Source organism: Pygocentrus nattereri, chromosome 19 (assembly GCF_015220715.1).
Source record: "Pygocentrus nattereri isolate fPygNat1 chromosome 19, fPygNat1.pri, whole genome shotgun sequence".
Classification (NCBI taxonomy): Eukaryota; Metazoa; Chordata; class Actinopteri; order Characiformes; family Serrasalmidae; genus Pygocentrus; species Pygocentrus nattereri.
Window position 1 is genome coordinate 33,100,599 of NC_051229.1, and position 19,427 is coordinate 33,120,025.

At 40.5% G+C, this 19,427-nt stretch overlaps 1 protein-coding gene across 2 annotated transcripts in view; it reads left to right on the top strand.

Moving 5' to 3' along the window:
* The window catches only part of atg5 (ATG5 autophagy related 5 homolog (S. cerevisiae)), a 38,552-nt gene extending 22,062 nt beyond the window's left edge, over positions 1-16,490 (top strand). For both annotated transcript variants that reach the window (XM_017711363.2, XM_017711362.2), the window contains exon 8: positions 13,434-16,490. In XM_017711363.2, coding sequence (XP_017566852.1) covers positions 13,434-13,570 — 137 coding nt within the window. In that variant the 3' untranslated portion in view covers positions 13,571-16,490. The remainder of the gene's footprint in view (positions 1-13,433) is intronic.
* The last annotated feature ends 2,937 nt before the right edge of the window (positions 16,491-19,427 follow it).

Below are 19,427 nucleotides of genomic sequence, written 5' to 3' on the forward strand. Positions count from 1 at the left end.
AGAATAGGATTTGGTAAAAACAAAGTTAAGTGATTAATGGAAATACAATACATGATAAAACTATGAATGAATAAAATAACTTAAATTATCAGACAGATGTTGATTTGACCAATATTTCAAAATCAATATGTGATTGTATTCAGTAAGGGAAGAATGTGAAGGCAACGCTGGGCAGCTGTTGTAAAATGTCATTTCATTGTAAATGTGACTCTACTGAAATGTGTCATAGTGAAACCCTCAAGCTCCATTTTCTCGTATGCTTGTAAAATGCTATTTGCCCTTTAACTTGTCCTGATAAATGGACAGCCTGAAATGGTCTGAACTCATTAAGAAAATGGTCTAAAATCGCCACGAAAGATCCTTTATCTTCCATTTAAATCAGTCAATTCCAGCCCATGTAGAGGTAGGCCAAAGGTTTGTTTATTTATTTATTTACTTACTTACTTACTTACCTACTTACTTACTTATTGTACTTTCTTTAAATATGTGGCATCCAGTGAACTAGTTGTTTCTCTACATTTTATGCAGTTATTATATACTGTTGGTGGTGGTTGTTGTTGTTGTTGTTGTTGTTGTTGTTTATAGACTTTCTGTTAGAGTTGATAGGTATGATTCCATTTTATTCCATTACTGGTATTCCATTCTATTCTAGTAGGCTGTCATGCTCAAATTGCTCAAACATGACCCCACACGAAAACATCCACAGAGAACATCACATCACACAATCCGCTGTTTCAGGATCTGTTTCTCCTGATGTGCTGCCCTGATTTCTGACCAGTGCTGGCTCTCTATAATCAGTCTAAATCTGTTTTTCAGTGTTACATGCAATTATCCGTGTTCACGAAGTGCTGGGAGTTGTTTCTTTTGTGTCTTTGGGTCCATTTTGGCTCATCCATAGCACAGATCTTTCTCACGGTCATACGATTTATATACACGTATGTAAATTAGAGACAGAAATTTAGGACAATCTGAGTTTCCAGTCCACTTTCCCAATCAGCCAAGTCTGGGGAAAGAAGTTTATGTTGAACCCTGCCTACGATATGTCACGAAGAGTATTGTCATGTTGATTTGTCATGACAAACATAAGAGAGCATCATACTGGCCACCCTTACTGTAGATACCGACATGGAGGTATATGCTGTGACTGATGATATGGTGTCAGAAGGCTGACCACTTACTTTTTCCCATGTACTCATATGTATTCCACGGAGAAGCTTTGATGTCAACAAAGCCGCAAGAATGACTTACTACAGTGTGCTGGGTTTATTTAGCCGGGGGATTCCCATGAAAAAAGCAAGACTGGGCCAAGAATGCTCTTTGCCCACCAATGCTAACATCAACATCTCCTGTTAATTAGCATCTGGCCTCAGACACAAAAGAGCGCTCTGTTCATTGGCTATGCACAGTTAAAGTGGATAAGTAGAGGCATGCAGCGGTGTGCGTACCGTCTCCCCTACGCTTTCCACAGCAAGATTTCGAAACGACGGTGAGCCCATCTTTTGAGAAATCCCCACGCTCCGCTTTAGAAGTCAGTGGGGTGAAAGAGGTTTTTTTTTTTTTTAATTCTTTTTAATGCTTTTTTTTGAAATCGTCTTCTAAGAGGGCTTGTGGTAGTATTATTTCAAATAAATGAATTGCTCAAAAAAAGCCCCCACCCATCAGACCTTCACATCAGCCCACGCTGTTAGTGGGGAAACCTACAGCTGGCCCACCCACCTATCCACATGCAGTATCGCTACTGAGCGTTGGTTCATCAGAGCACACTCTGAGAGTGCATCTTCTCAGATGAGGCTGCATTTGTGTGTGTGTGTGGCAGATTCGGGGCATTCCATTTCACTACTCAGTGTTTGAACCATTGCCTCAGACCATAGCAGTGGAAAAGGGTCAGAGGAATCACGGCCCGAGTACTTCGAAAAGTCACTGGAACAATCAAGTCAGATTTATTCAGAACCTCAGAGCATCCAAAGCTACGCCTCTGTTCTTTTCATATGACCCAACTGGTTGGCCTCTGTGTCTGTATAATTGGGCAGAAATGAGCAGTTGCGGTTTGAATAAATAGTGTTGGCCATGCTTGAGCAAGAATACTTAATGTTTGGAATCTCACCACTGCAGCACTCGACCACTGTGTAAGCTGCGTGTGTGTTGTCAGCAACCTCAAAGCACTAGAAGCCAACCTACAAGTTCTCTTCTGCTGAGAGCTATCTTTTCCCCTGGATTTTATGATTAGCACTTCTGTAGAATGAGGAGGCTGCCCTAGAGACTTCTAGGAAATACTCAAGTCTCCCAGTCACAACCGTTGCCCACCTGAATATTCTGTCCAGCTTTTTCTCAAAGTCCTGGTGACAGATAGCATCTGGCACAACCTAGATTTGATCTGACTTGCGTCTGTGTTTTTTTAGCTGCGTGTCTTGCTCCAAAGCCCACCAGGGACCACCTTATATTTGAACAAAATGTACAAATTTTGGATCAAAGCAGCTACAATTGTTGCTTTCCTGATTGTCCAGCATTTGCCATGCTTTACCTCAGACTAAGTATTGGTTCAGTATGTACCTCGGTTTCATGGTTGGTTTTTCAGAATCTTGTTAGTACTGCTATAGTGGTAGTGGTAGTAATATTAATAATAGCTGTAACAACAACTATTATTATTTTTATCATTATTATAATGGAATGTGGACTTTTGTGATGACTAACCTTTTTTTTGTAATATGAACACAAAATGACTAATCATTTTGTCACTGTTGCTCTCTGTATAGACTGAAATGGTTTCATAGGGCTAATGATATGACAAAAATGTAATATCACAATATTGGTATGTGTGCTATATGCTTTTTTCTGATTAGATTTCTGATTCTGATTTTTTTCTTTTTTCTGTTTAGTCAGATCAGACAAGGTACTGCCACATTTAAAAAAAAAAAAAAAATGTTTGCCACGTTGTCAGAAACTGAATCCAATCATTTGTATTCAACATTTCACTCACAACATTGTACTACACTATATCCAATTTAACTGGGATTTTTTTTACCTTTATTTAACCAGGAAAAACATATATTTTCCTGACTGGAATTATACTCTCTATTTAATGAAACATGCAGTTGCAAAGTGTTTCTGGAAGTGTGCTGACGATGTTCCAGTATGCTCAGAAAAGCTTCTTAGCACACTTTGTGGTGTAATTTATCCTGGTAATGGTAATTGTTGTCATGTTACCCAGCCCTAATGTGTTATACATTTTTCCAGTGCATCAGTGAGGAGTTGTAATAACTAATACTGGACATTACAGTTGAATTGGGACAGTCAAACTGTCTTAAAGTATCAAATTGGTGAAATCTGCTTGCTTCTCTACACACAACATTATGTGTACTTATCAGGCCACATCCTAGGGGTGGACAGTCTGACAGTCTGGCAGTACTTTAGTGTATCATGATAAATTGCATCATAATAAGCTTTTTCCATGTTCCCAAGAGCCAGTTTCAGTAGCCGAGGATCGGAACGCCAAGGCCCTCGCCTTCGGCCGCCACACGATCCACACTGCACCAGACCCCCATAAGCACCTATACCCATGGGTGGTGGGTCCATGGGAGAGTGGACCCATGTAACTCTTTCGGGCTGAGCCCAACCGGGACCCATGGGTAAAGGCTCATCCACCAGGCGCTCGCGGAAGAGCCCCTCCCCCAGGCCTGGCTCCAGGGTGAGGCCCCAGTAACCCTGATCTTTGAGATCGCGGATACAAGTGGTCGAAATGAGCTTTCTCCGCAAGGTCGCCGGTCTCTCCTTTAGAGATAGGGTGAGAAGATCGGCGATTCATGAGAGGCTTGGAGTAGAGCCGCTGCTCCTCCACGTTGAAAGAAGTCAGTTGAGGTGGTTCGGGCATCTGGCAAGGATGTCATGTCCGACGGGGTGGAGACCCCGGGGAAGACCCAGGACATGTTGGAGGGATTATATCTCTCGACTGTCTTGGGAATGCCTCGGTATCCCTCCGGAAGAGCTGGAGGAGGTGGCAGGGGAGAGGGAGGCCTGGGCATCTTTGGTTAGGCTGCTGCCCCCGCGACCCAGACCCGGATAAGCGGTTGTGGCTGGATGGATGGATGGATGGATGGATGAGCTTTTTCTGAGCAGATTGTGGATATTGTCAGTACTTAGAGAACATCAGACCAGTTGTGTGTTTCATTACAAAGAGATCATTTATCCCTGTTTAATTGGATTTAGTGCAGCACAGGATGTGAAACATTCAATAATAAAAATAGTTTGTAGTTGTCTAGCATATTTTAAATGTGCTTTTCCTGGTGCATTTTGTCAGTTCCAACTTATGAAACTTGGAACAACTAACTATTGTGTGTTTTTGCCATATCACCTACTCCTACCACCTGTCCATTTGTCTTTGTTTTTAACTTTAACAAGGAGTCACTATGAACTTGCATAACTCTGTACTAGCATCCTCACATTATGAGCAACTTGCCAAAGCATGCTACAAATGGCATTCATTTTGGCAATGTTGGCTTGAATTCTTTCTTCAATTCTTTTCTGTCTCAGAAGAGGAAAGCCTAGAGTGCAAACAACAAACGCACAAACACAGAAATGCAGGGACTAACCTCTGTGAGCTAGATAATGACTCTGTAATCAGATTTTCTTATGTAAACTTATTCTTACATTTACATGCAAATGATCTGAGTCCTAACTTTTATTTTTATCTTATTTTATTTATTTATTTGTTTATTTTTAGATAAACCATAGTCCACATTTTTATTCTGAACCCCAATTATGATGGAGCTCTGACATAGTGCTACCAAACAGTCTAGTTTTAAAAGGTCCTTGGACTCTATGTGAGAGAGAGGAAACTGCAAAACAGGGTAAAAAAGAGACTTCATGTAAATGTGAAACACAACTCCTACATAAGATGTGTTCCAGTATTTAGAAGTTTCATTTTGTTCATTTATTTATTATTTTATTTTGGCCTTTAATTTCAGTTTAGCTTTAGTTTGAATTAGTTTAGTTTTTTTTTCCTTTTTAATCATGTTTTTTGTACTATGGTCAGTTTCTAGACATGTTTACAATGTTTTCTAAACATGTTTATGGCAAATGACTTCTGCAGTTTTAAATTGGGCTATGCTAAGCCAAATTGCACAAAAACAGTATCACTTTTGGACCATCTGGACCAATAATTGTTTTCTCTGTAATACTATTTTTGATCTTGTTGCAGTGGACATTATATTTTTTAATTACTTTGTATGTTTTGCTGAATTTGGTTAGTTTAGAAGCACATTTTTCACCACTAGTTATCATTTTCATAATGGTGATCTTTAACAATAGTAACCCTGATGCAGGGTTGATGGAGGTGGAGCAGACGTTTGACTTCGTAATGGCCTCACAGTGAGCTGATTAAAGGTTAACTGTGACACTCACTTCCAGATAATCAGCCCTTTGCTATCAGCTCATCTCCATGACTTCTAAGATCTTTTCAGTTTAGTTATGCCTCTGCTAGAAGACTTCAGTAAACAAGGTAGAAAACATGTTGCATTACTGGAGGAGGCTTTTTCATCAGTGCACTCCATGTATGGGTCTTGTAGGAGATGATTGTGTCACCTTTGAATGATTTGGCTGTGTCACCATAGAAGATGCAGTATAGAGAACCAAATCCTGATGGTTCAGTGCGAGATAAATGCTCCTGTACCGTGAAGCCACCTGAGCATGCTCCTCCATCGGTGCTGTAAATAGAGCACAGATGCCACAACATCCCCTCCTGTGAGAGCTGGTTTTAAGGCTTCCTGTTAAGGCTTTTAAGCCTTCCTGTTTTGGTTTAGAGTGCTGTCAATCTCACCAGTGGCTGATGCGAGAATGCCATTGATGGCGTCTTCGGCACACGCACCAAATCTGAATTCAGACCTTACCCTCACCCACCCACATGAGGTGAGTGTGGGCTTTAGAATTCTCAGAAACCTGATCTCAGTCAAGCTGAATGCTAACAGTTTCATTTCTTACCAGTTTCATCAAACTGAAGGTTACAGGTTTCACGCTGTTTGGGCAAGAAGGGTGGGTAGAAAAGAACCTTTTGATGCATGAATTAGTTCTGACCTGGTTAGAACTGCAGGCATGGCAATTCATATAAAAGTTTTACATATCTTTCGTACAGCAGTGTTGTCTATGAAATACACTTGGCCTTTCAGTCTGTACACTTCAGATAAAGGTTGGTGAAGGCAACACGCTAAAGGCCACCACGTTGTGTTGCGTAGTATTTCAGTATACGCAGCTGTATCATGTGAGAACCTTATCGAGCTCATTTTCTATTCATTTTATTCTCCACTCATATAGATTTAATGGAATCAAACTTTTCAATTCAGTTTAGCTAAATAACTCTTTACTCTTCATTTTTTACTCTTACTCCATATTTATTTCGTCAAACAAGACGTTTGCTGTTAAAAGGTCACTTCTTCAGTGATTGTCATTTTTGACCCTGTATGTTAGACTTACCAGAGATACTAGTAGATGTTTCCATAAATTTCCTGCTTGAATTGCAAGCGATAAACCGAAAATGCATGAAGTTTTCCAGCTTGTTTTTTTTTTCCTTAAAAATTCTTTATATAATAACATTTTGTGCAAAAAAAAAAAAAAAACTAGATAAAAAAGTGGTGTTTGACAGTTTCCACCTCTAATTTCATATATGTCAGTTTGGCTCCACTGTATCCCTCATAATCTACAAGGAAGTTGTATTTTATTTAGTTGTTTTTGGGACTGGTACAAGAGTGATCCCACTTCTGGCATGTAGTGCTGTTGGAGCAGTCTCCATAGAGAATGTGCAAAAGCTGAAAAGTGACATTCCTTTTAAAAAGCACTCTTGACTCCTCCTCGGTGTAGCTCCACCTGTCCACTACGCAGTTTATGTTTGTTGTACAATTTTACAGACAAATCCATTTCCATAGCCTACATCGACAAACGTTCTGAAGCATTAACATATTTTTTTGTAGTAGTATTGAATGTCGATAGTTATATGAACTCCAGCACAAGACTAAAGAAGTAGACTTTGGACACAAGTGTGTGTTGGCTGACCACATTTGGAGTACAGAAAGTTGTGTAAATGAACACTGTTGCCAAAATGTTCCTTTAAAAGTGACGGAGGCCTTGCTCCTGCGCTCACCCATGTGATAATGTGTGTAGTGAGAAGCCCGTGGGCGTCTAACCTAACCTCTGTTGATCCACTGTACGGCCATGTTTCAGCACTGGGCAAATTCCCCCTCGCATCATAATGAGAGTGATCAAGGGGACGCACCCACCCTCCACGAGAGAGCGATTGAGAGAAAAAGAGAGAGAGAGAGATTGAACCCCAGCTTCAAGGGACACACACAATCCTCACAAGCAGTCTTCACCTTTCACTCTTGGTGCGTTCCAGCATCATGTGTGTTTGAGCGTTATGGTTTGGTGACCGCATTACAGAGGCCTTTCTCCTACAATCTCATGGATGTTTTGAACAGCCCTGGTGACCTGTTTTGTTGGATTTGTAAATGAAAATAAGTTCATTCTTTATTGGGAATGAACATAAATACTACATTTCTTTTCCCAGCAAGTTCTATTTGTTTGCTAAGTTTAACATTGGGGGGGGAAAAATCTGAAGTGTACCATTATTTTTGCATGTTTTTTTTTTTTTTTTTTTAATAGCAAATAATTCAGCAAATCAACAGCAGTTGTGCAGTAAAACGTGCACAAGTGTGTAGTGGATCTGTCCTTTTTCTGTCTTAGAAAATAAGGGCATGTTATTTGACTGGGGTGCCCTGTTGCATACTTTCTCTCTATTAGTTCTAGGCCTCAGCTGCTGAGCCAGTGCAGCTGTAGAGTCAGTTTCAGCTAGATTGATTTTATGCAACATGTAGGTATTTTTTTTAATAGAAAATGACACTAAATAATTTAAATAAAAAATTTTTTTGGTATATTTTTTTCCCTTCTGCTTAACCTTTCAGCGGTTCTGCGGTGCCCTCTTTAACGATGAAACCGCCCTTCTAACGGTTGTCCTGTTATTACGTGTACGTGCATCTTGTTTTGTGGATTTAAACGGTCAAGGCGGTTAGTCATATTGAGCTGCACAGAGCTCCGCCCAGTTGCCTTTCTCCGCCCGCTCTGCCAAATCAAGATTTGGTATGAGTGGACGAGAGGGGTGTGGCTACTGTGAGGGTGATGCTGAGTTTAGCAGGTATTTAGCAGGTGTGTCTTTATGTATGTGGGTGTGGGTGTGTATGTGGGTGTGTACATGTCTTTCCCTCTGCTCACTATTTGTGGCCTAACGGTGACCCCTGACCCTCTGCATGGCCCTCAGCTAAAACTTGTCTTGTCTGATCAATGGCGTCTGCTTAGCGAGCATGATGTTTGCGTGGGTGATGATTAGTCACTGATGGGAATCAGCTCGAAGTTTGCCTGCTTGTTCATACGGGAACACGTACCATACTGGTTGCAATTGAACTTTTGAAAGTTGGGAAGCTGTGCAAAGTATAAATAAAAACAGAATGCAGTCATGTGCAAATCATTAAACACTATATTTAATTAAGAATAGTTCAAAGAAAACATCAAATGTTGTTAAAACAAATTTTATTGTTTTTGGAAAAATATTTGCCCATTTTGAATTTGATGCCTGCAGAACATTCCAAGAAAGTTGGGACTGGAGCAACAAAAGACTGGTAAAGTTGTCTAATGCAAAAAGAAATAAATAAAAACATCTCACAACCAATTAAATTAATTGGCAGCAGGTCAGTAAAATGATTGGTCTGAGAGCATCTCAGACAGGCTGAGTTTTTCAAAAGTAAACATGGGGAGGGGTTCACTGCTTTTCGCAATGTTAAATAGCAAAGAGCTTGGGGATTTCATCGTCTATGGTTCATAATATCATTAAAAGATTCAGAGAATCCAGAGAAATCGGTGAACAAGGTCAAAAAACTGTGTATTGACTGGCTGTGATCTTTGGGCCCTCAGGAACCCAGCATTTCTGATTTTATGGGGTTGCATTAGTGCACATGGCAGGGGTGACTTGCTCATCAGCAAAGAGCCCCCGAACTGTTGAGCAGCTGAAATCCTATATCAATCATGAATGGAAAAATATTTCACTTTCTAAACTACAGCAATGTCTCCTCAGTTTCCAAATGCTTACAGAGTGTAGATAAAAGAAGAGGTGATGCAGCACTGTAGTAAACATGTATCCGTGAAATATGTTGCTGGCACCAAATTTAAAATGGGCATATCTTCCAAAAAACAATAAAATTCCCCAGTTTTGACATTTGATATGTTGTCTCTCTACTGTTTTTAGTTATTTAGTTATAGGGTTTAAATTATTTACACATCATTGCATCTGTTTTTATTTACATGTTGCACAGTGTCATAAACAACAAACCAGTATTGAGCTACATGACCCACTGTCCACTGATTAAAATGTCGCTAGTTAACATTGTAACAAAGCTCTGACAGGAAAAATTCATTTCAGTTTTGCTGATTTTTAAAATTTATTTATTTTAAAAAAATAACTTGCTAGCTTAGGCCCAAACAACCGTCGTGTTTTTATTTTTACTTAACATTTTGCCACGACCCCAACTGGACATTGCAGTTTTGGCACATTTTGAGCAAACACGTCAAAAAATAGGCAATAAATACATCATTTTTTAAAAATTCATTAAAAACCATTTACTTTATTAAAACAATAGACTGCATTAGCTGCAGATCACTGTTAAATCTCTTTAAATATCCCCCATGTACAGTATGTGGGTTTTTTTTTTTTTAATAACAACTGTCCATTCACTTGAACTAGACAGACTGACAGACTTTTGTTGTTGTTTTGTTTTTCTATTTATTTATTTATTTATTTATTTTTGTGGTGCTGTCGTATAGGTTGTGCAGTGCATGCTGGGAGCTGCAGTTGAGTTCATAGTGAAATGGACCAATATTAACAAAAAATGCCAATAATTTTGTGAGCCAAAAAAGGATTGTGTCATCAGCCTGACTTGTGTTTTACACATGGGCTGCTTTTAATATACATTTACTGTGAATATGTTAAATTCAGCATATTCAGAGAGAAAAAAAAGGCGTGCAATAAGGTCTGTGCATACATTACGGCACAGCTTGTATTTTACAGTCTTAAATATCTGCATAGAACCAAACAAATGTGCAAAACAAGCAGCTGATGTTGTGTCTTGTCACACTAAATGTAACCTTTTCATATAATATAGAAAATGTTTGTAAATTACACCGTATATCCATAAATATTTAAAAGAAAATATGCAAATGGGCATAAAAAGTGCTTAGCTGTCAGTATACTTGCAAAATATAGCTTTCATAAAGGGAAACAATATTTATGTTTATCTTGGCAGATAAAGTGTGCACTCAAAACTGCACTAAAATTTGAAAAAGAAAAGTGACACATCTGAGTCTGTATTTTCACATAAGAAATCAATGAAACGTAATTTGACCAAGGCTGTTCAAACTTTAGCTTGAATGTATGTGATTAACTAAAAGAGTGTATGTCTGATTGGAATCCTCAGGAACTGGTAAATTTGTGGTACCCAGAGTTAGAACTAAACACAGGGAGGCAGCTTTCAACTTTACTGTCATAGCTGGAATCAGCTCTCAGGACACCCTAGATATGCCCTCTCTGTAGAGTCAAGACTCAAAACGTACCGGAGTCTCTTGTTTTATGGCAAGCAGTGCGTTTTTATTTTATTTTAGGTGCAATAAAAGTTTCAATTTAAAATCAAAAATCTATTGCTCTTAGTGTCTTTTATGCCTGTGTATACATTTACCAGTCACTTCATTGACTAAAGTTGTGTTACACACTTCCATAACCTAGTAATAACTTTGCATTGCATTGTAGTCTATGTATTTGCTGAGTAATAAGCCTTAGTATGTACTGATTCTTAGATTTTAAGGGGTTAAGTACATCTTGTATCTGCACTCATTGTCCATTTTGTCTGATCCACTCGAACCGGTGCAGCACACACTAACACACCGTCACCACGTCAGTGTTACTGCAGTGCTGAGAATGATCCACCACCCAAATAATACCTGCTCTGTGGGGTCCTGACCTTCATTCCTTTTCACAAGGCTGAAATAATGTTTACGGACTCAGGACCAAGTAATGAAGTATTGCAGATGTAATTTTGCCCTGCAAAGAAGTTTTAAGGTGTGCAACAATATGAACTCTTCACTGTTGCATATTGTCCACTCTTTCTCTACCGGGGACACTTTATCAGGTCTGCAGGCAGGTCAGTCCAGCACTTGTATCCTCTTCTTCCACAGCAATGCCTTTGTAATGTGTGCAGATAGTGTTTGTTGACTTGTTGAAATATAAATAGGCATCCCCTGAAAAGATGCCCAAGTTTAAGTTACCTTTACCAAGGGCACTGATGATCGACCCTGGCTTTTAAACTCACTGCTGTTATCAGTCTGGATGGCCTTTTTCATCGTTGGTCTGGAGAACACAGGGTCCATTTCTTCCCAAAAAGACCTGAAATTGCTGTTTTCATCTGACTACAATACACACGAACACAGGTCCATCCCAGATGCCTCTAAGCCCAGAGAACTTGACGATGCAATTTGTATAAGGCTTCCTTTTGGTACTGTAAAGTTTTAACTGCCATTTGTGAAAGTAACTACGTTTTGTAGTGCATCACTAAGGTTTCCAAAAGTAATCCTGAACTCCTAATCAAATTTGATGGTTTAACAATTATTTCAGGCATAATTTGCAGCTTCACCTAACCCTATAGAAGAAGAACATTTTAAAAATTAAAATACAAATTAAAAAAATCAGCCATTGTTGTCAGTTATGTCAGTTTTAGCCCATTATTATCCATTATCTGTTTTTTTTTTTTTTTTTTTTTTGTCTTTTTTCTTCCTACCTTCCCACCATCTGGCCATTTCAAGCTATAGCAGTTCACCATTCATTTCAGTAAAAGCAGAAAGTCAGCTAGTGTGTATACACTAGTAGCTGAGCCAGCATTTTCAGTCTCTCGACCAGAGGCCCCCCCCCCCCCAGCTCTTTAACCTCACCTCCTCTTCGAAGGTCAGAAGGCTAATGTTACTGCTCCCAGCGTTTCCCTCAACTTTCCAGTATCCTGGGCACCACACCATGAGGTCAGCATTGGTAGCTATGAGTACAAGATGATGGAGAGACAGTGGCTGTTGTGCTCCTGCCAGCAACAAACAGTGGAGCCATTCATGACATCATGCCAGATAGAGTCTGCCAGATCACTGAGCACGGAATGCTGTGATTGAGTCTTGGCTGAGGAACGTGAACTACAGGAGCATGTGAAAGTGTTGAATTGAGGAAGTTGGGCTTATCTGCAAGTAAATTATTTCCGCAGAAAGAAATGTTGCACACACTGCTTAATAAATAAAAAGGGCCTGGTTGCAGCGAGCTGTTGACAAGTAGGGCCACGAAAAGGATCAGGTGGTCGGTAGTGTTAGCTGTTATTGAGGCTCCATGGACTTATTGCGGTCAGCCAGTAATGCACCAATAATTGATGACTGGTCTTGTATTGTGACAAAACTCAGTGGGAGGAATATCCAAACTCTTAGTATACTTTTAGTACTGTTGTTACTTAAGTCAGTATTCAAGTGAGACATGTATGACTTGAATATGAAAAATCATGGTTTTTGTTCCAGTTTCCTGCATGGAACCAAATAAATGTTGTCTCGTTATGTGAAGTGTACCTTTGTTTATTCATAAAGAGAAAAACATTCAGAAAATTGTTAATATATGACCAAATATACTTGAATTAGTGCCAGTATACTTGTGGGTTTAGGGCCAGGATCTTCTTCTCACTTCAGGTTCATACATGTAAGGCCATGTTGATGCAATCCGATTCTTAACTGTGTGGACACATTTGCGCAGAGGCTGTCAATCAATCCGCTAGAGTCCCTGCCCACACAGCAGAAAGGTAAAATGCGACAGATAAACAGACACAAAACACTCCTTTTAATATAATTTTTGGGGAAAAATTACAAGGTAATTTAAATATATGTAAAATTATTTGCAGATTTTTTTTTCTCTCACAGATTTTAAAATGCAACAGTTCAGGACCTTTAAAACATGCTTAACTCAGCAAATACATAGGCATTGAGCACTTATGATGAAAGAAGGAAGTTGTGCTTATCTTCCTGTAAATGATTTCCACAGAAATAAATGTTGCACACCCTCTATAATAATTAAAAATTGACGTGTGCAAATATTTCAGCACTCACTGGAGCAGAGGAAGACTCATTAGTCCTTGTCTGACCATTTGAACTCCCAGCTATCCTCATAATTCTCAGACAAAAAGATGGATAGAGGTCTCAGATAGTTAGAAAAGGAGGGAAATGGACACTAAAATTCGCTCATAGTTCATCTGGACATTGCTGATTATTTCCTGTTTATTCAATGAGCTGAAGACATACAACCTTTTTTTTTTTTTTTTTTTTGTTCTTGTCTTATTTAGATGAGCCAAAGAAATACCAGGTGGTGATCCATGGGATTGAGCCGCTGTTGGAGACCCCTATCCAGTGGCTGAGTGAACACCTGAGCCACCCGGACAACTTCCTCCACATCTGCATCGTCCCAGCACCAAACGACTGAGCCGTGAGCTGGGGTGTGAAACCAGGAGCTGGTGGACAATCATCAAACAGCTCGAACGTGGCTCCGCCTTTCCGCCTTGTCCCTGAGGGAATTTTCCGGAAGAACTTTTCCCCCCCCCCACACTTTCTGCATTCACATTCGTTGGTCTGCCTCACTTTGTCTCAGCGTCTGAACCTCTTGGACAAATCGCTCTTCCAAATCATGGGATTGAAAGGATACCACTTGACTGATTTTGTTATGCATGCCAGTAGGATGTAAATAACAAACCGTTTCAATACCCACATCATGGTACCACAACGAGTATGTTATGTGACAAAGTAGCCTAGTAACAGTAACCTGCACTCAACTGCTTGGAAAAGTTTTGTGACTATATCCATTTGAGATTAATTTGAAGGGAACAGTTTGTCAGGATTTTTAAACTGGATTTACATACTTTATACTTACTAATATAACTTGAGTTAACAGTAACTAGTGAAGTATAGTTAATGAAAGTTGCACCAGCTGTTGAGATATTTACATCCCTGGTATGCATCTCTCTCTCTCTCTCTCTCTCTCTCTCTCTCTCTCTCTCTCTCTCTCTCTCTCTCTCTCTCTCTCTCTCTCTCTCTGTCTTCTCTCTGCTAACATTCAACACAACATTTTTACATGTTGCCTTAGATTCCATGCTCCTGCCTCTGCACTGGCTTGATGTGACCATGTGCCGTTGCAGTATTACTGTAGAGCCTCATATATCTTTCATCCTGTCTCTCTCTCGACTCTCTCATCATGACTAACATGCTGCCGATGCTCTTAGATCTTCTCTCGGCGCTCCGTTAATTATCAGTTTGAATCCTGTTTGTCGTTAAATGAGACCACTAAACTGCTGTACTCTGCCAAGCATCCTAGGGGAGTAATTACCGACACTGTTTATAGGCACATACAGGGGGTAGAAGGAGGTGTGAAAAGTACGAATGGAATTATGTCTTGTCTGTAGTGACCACTGTCATGCCAGGAAAGCAGAGTCGAGCTTTGGACTCTTAAGCGGTAAGATGACATCACATACAGAGGTCCATGAGCATGTGACTGCAGCCTACTTGAGAAGAGTCAGCAGAGGCCCCTTGAGAAAGCTTGTGGGCTCTGTCTGGTAAGAAGAAGATGGCCCGTTCCCTTCCGAGTTCAAATCGGCCAGAAACTAATTCCCCTTAACCACAAGCGTGGTCAGTTATCCAAGACAGTGCATTGTATAATATAGTAAAATATGTATTTGGTTTGTGCTTTTGTTTATTTTGATAAATAAACTTGCAAATATCATATCTTGGCGAGAGGAATCATCTTAAATCTTAAAACCTCTGATTTTGTAAGACTTTATAAGATGAACTTATTTCTAAACCTTTTTACTTGAAAAAGTTCGTCTTATTCTGTTAGCAAATCGTTTTGCTTGTTTTAAGCATACGTCTTGAAATAAGCTCAATTATCCGCATTGTTTTAAAGCAAGCACATTTGCGTGGTTGGTTAGTGTAGTGGTTAACACCTCTGCCTTCTACACTGTAGACTGGGGTTCAATCCCCACCTGTGCAAAGCACCCTACACTATACCAATAAGGGTCCTTGGGCAAGACTCCTAACACCGCCTTGGCCTCCCTATGTAAAAAAATGATCAAATTGTAAGTCGCTCTGGATAAGAGCGTCAGCCAAATGCCGTAAATGTAAATGTAAATTTGCCAATAGAATAAGAAACCAAAAATAAGGAGTGTCTAGAAAGTTGAGTAATTTATTGTAACAGTCTCATAATGAGAAGTATTAGATATATTGACTAGATTTAGCATGTTTTCACTTGTCAAGATGTCATTTTTTTGCAGTTGAGCAGTATGCAGTATCAGAAACAACACAAGTCTATTTGAGATTAGTCTTTGGAAGCTAAACAAGTCTTGGCTGATTGGCATTTGAGGTAAAAGGAGAATTGTAACTCCTTTATTTAAATGTTTAACCCCAAGTCTGATTGTACTAATAAGTAATGTAAAATCATGATGTAGTGATTCTTACCATTGTCTTATTTTTTTTTTTTTTTCCCATTTAAGACGAACATCAGGGTGGATATGGAACACCTTTGGCCTGTGGAATTGCTTAACCTTTGCTCAGTTTGCTGCGGTTAGCTTGTGGCACATCTGTCCATCATAAGAGAAGTGCAGTGTAATCTTCAGAATGGAGATGGGTGAGTCAGAGGTCAGCCGGGGAAGTCATACTGCAATTTTAGCTGATACAAGACAATATCTCCTCTGCCCCGGTTTTACAGCCCCTAGCAGCCTCACTGTGCTTGTAACTATTTAGGCTGAGCGACATTTGTTTGTGTTTAGTTAGTTTGGAATGGATGGAAGAGGTTTCGGGTGGGGGCAGACGATTAGCAGCTGAGAATGATTATTCGCTTATAGGAATGAGTGAGTGTACTCACCCAGACGCAGACAGACCGCACGGCTTCCGCCGTCACCGGGCCACTTCTCAGCAAAACTGCCTGTAAGACCTTGCCGTTCGTTTAGGAGGCGCATCTTGAGTTTGTTTACTGAGTGGGGGTTTTTCTGTCTTTAAACATGGGCTCCAGACTCCCTCTATGATTCGAATTGATGTACGGAAGTAACAATGTTGAAGTGCATTCTTGCAGTCTTTAACACTTTCCAAACGGTTTCATTCAAGTCGTTTCATCTTTCTTCTCTTCTGGACACACTTTTCATGGCTCGCTTTTCTGTCTTTTGCTACATTTAACTTAAAAAATGCATAACATCTGATTAAAATATTTTGTAACTATGCAACGTTGCCTTTGATTCTTTAGATGTAATATGTTATGGTCGGGTTGATGTGATAGATTAGCTTACTTTTAAAGAGGCCATACTATGGAAAAACTATTTTTTCTTGCTTATTTCGAATAAAAGTTTGATGTACTACCTAAACATTGTTAAAGTTTCAAAACATGTCATTCGCTCTTCATATAGCCCCTTTATGGACACTAAGCAAAACAACCCTCCATTTGAATCGACACGATTTTATACGACTTTTTGTCTGCAGCAATTTAATCTGCCCTGTCATGTTGGAGTGATGAAGAGTGTTGTTCTGTGCAGACAGTCTGTAGCAAAGTTATTGTAGATTATTGTGTTGTGTAGAAGTTGTGGCGGGAAAATCGAATCGGAAAATGTTGTGCTGCATCTGAAGATGATGAAGCCTCCATCCAGCTCCTTCTAGCTGGTAGCAGCGAACCCTGATAAAAACAGTATAATCGACGGCAGGGAAAACATTTGGAAAAATTTGATTTCTGACACCGTGTTTGTCCTCGGGCTTGTGTTCTGTGGGTAAACATGAGTGTAGTTTACTCTCCCAGCCACAGGAGGGGTAAGAAAGAGCGTGTGCTGGGTGGGGAGGGGGGTGCTTTTCTCTGCGGTGGAGTGGACATCAAAGCCAACGCAGGCACTCTTCATGAGTTCATTAAGTAAAGCCGTCCAGGCCCTGCTCTTTCATTCCTGTAAAGCCGTCACTAAAAAGATCAGAGGGTCCTGTCTCCTCCTCCTCTTCCTCTCCTTCCTCTCATCCGTGTTCTGTCCGTTGGTGTCTGGTCGCCAGTGCCTTCCTCGACCCATTTCTTGCTATTCCTACGTGAGCAGGAATTGACTTATGACTCCCCCCCCACCCCAACCCCGGAAGCTTTCTTTGAAGTCTATGTAATGATGAAGTGGGCAGAGTCTTGGGTCGCTTTCCCTCTTCACCTTGTTGGAGACCCTTTCCCTTGTCCCTGTGGCCTGTCCGGTCTTCCAAATGTGCTGCATTTGGGGGTGTAAAAGTAAAACGGAGATGGCTTGAAGCCCATAACCCAGCCATGGCCTGTTAAATTATATGAGGTGTTGGGAGACAACTTTCCCCTCTGTCCTCTCCCCCTGCAACCCCCCTGAAGAGTAGAGGAGTACACCTGGATCGGAGCAGTGGGATGGGGGTGGACAACTTTGGAAGAACAAACAACAAAACTCTCCCTTCTCTTTCCAGAGGTGCCCTCTCATTTTCAACAGCCCCCTCCCTCTTTCCAGCCTCCCACTGGGGTATAGCTAACCTGTCATTAACCCAGGCCCTTAATTGGCAAGTGCTGAGGGGCTCTGAGACACTGTGATCAGTCAGAGGACAGGACAGGCCCGTGATCATGCTCTCTTCATTCACGTCCTTGCAATTTGCTACTCTCTTTGTTTAGGCCCCCCTAATTCTCCTGCCCCGGAGTTGTCTTCCATCTCATTCCTTTGGTTAAATGTGACAAAAGGTATGATTCTTCACACGCGTGAAAGAAATGTGACAGTTGGGCAAAATAAACACTGCAGTCATAGCATTGTAGAGACAGAAAGAGCGTGTATACTTGTGTGCATGTTTGAGGCAGGCTAGATTTGTGGTTTGTGGCTCCTGGCTGGCTGTGAAGAAAGGAAGACTGTAATTTGTAGTGCAAAGAAATAATCTTAACTCCTGGCATATGAGAAAAAGTCCTAATCTAGCTCTTGGCTTACAGGAACAAATCAGAATGTTCCAGTCAGAAAAACAACAACTTGGAGATCTTTCTCGAATGGTAAGTTGAAGAGTCAGTCTTGAGCTAAATTTGAAACCACTGCATCCTTTGACAAGTCCTGTGCTATCGCAGTTTTTTATAATAGTGCATTCTCAAGATAGTTTCTCCATGTTGTTTTAAGGCAACACGTGTCCTAACTCAAATAAGTGTATCCTAGTGTTGTAAACTGTGGGACCTTTTAAATTCTACCTCAGGTTCCAGTTCAGCTTCAGTTTCAGACCCTCGGGCGTTACACCACTAAGCCTGCTGGTGGTGTAGCGGGTAACTTATTTACAGTAAACGACACCTCGATCTCATTTGATCTTATTTGCCTTGTTGCCTTATTTAGAAAGAATTTAATGTTTTATATGAAAGAGCAGATGTTTTTTGTCAAGCCTGGTGGTTTCACTGAGTCACTGTTGCTGGTGGTGGTGGGACCCCGCAGGAAGTGAGGAAAGCCAATTATCATTCATAATTCAAAAGCTCACATGTGGCCCATAAATTTACATGGAATGTGGATCGGAAGTCCTAATCATGCTCTCTGATCTGTTGTAGTCATCATTCCCTAGAAGGTGGAGAATGTGTATGGTCCACAGCAGAATAAGGGCCGTGATTTGTCAAATGTGTTGTCATGGCACATTGAACATCAAAGCAGCCGCTAGTTCAGTCTTTTTGACAAACTGTATGCATACTCTGTTTGGACTGAACCACATCCCTGAACCATACCCTTCTATCAGCTCATAACAGTAAAGGCAAGTCTCAGATGGCTTCCCTAAAAACAAGGCCTTTGTTGGGGACCAGTGTCCTGGAATCTCCCGCTCTGCCTCTGCTCCGGGTGTCCGGGCCTGGTCCCCATCTGTTTCTTCTTTAGTGCGTAAGGCTATGCTTCAGGCCTGATGGGACACATGGGCGGCACGTTATACAAAAGCCCCATGGGTCTTCTTGAGTCACTGTCGACTGTGTCTTTCAACTGTTTAAAAATTCTTTGGTGGAATGTCTGTTTACTGTAAGTGCCATTTGCAGTGGCTGTTTTCTGGAAACTTCTCCGGCGGCGTAAAAGACGAGCATTCTTTCAGAAAACAGTTTGTCTGTGTAAGCATTGGGTTGGGTTGGCGGGTGGTCTATAGACAGGCATCATCTTGTGGTGTGTTTTTTCAAAAAAAACGACACGGATGGTAAAATTTAGCTGTATAGGATTAAGTACTCTAACGTTCATTAAATATTTTTCAAATTATGTCTGAAAAAAGAATAAAATGTAGTGTGAGTGGGAGTGTACCATATACACTCAAACCCCCATGGAATTTTATCAGCATTA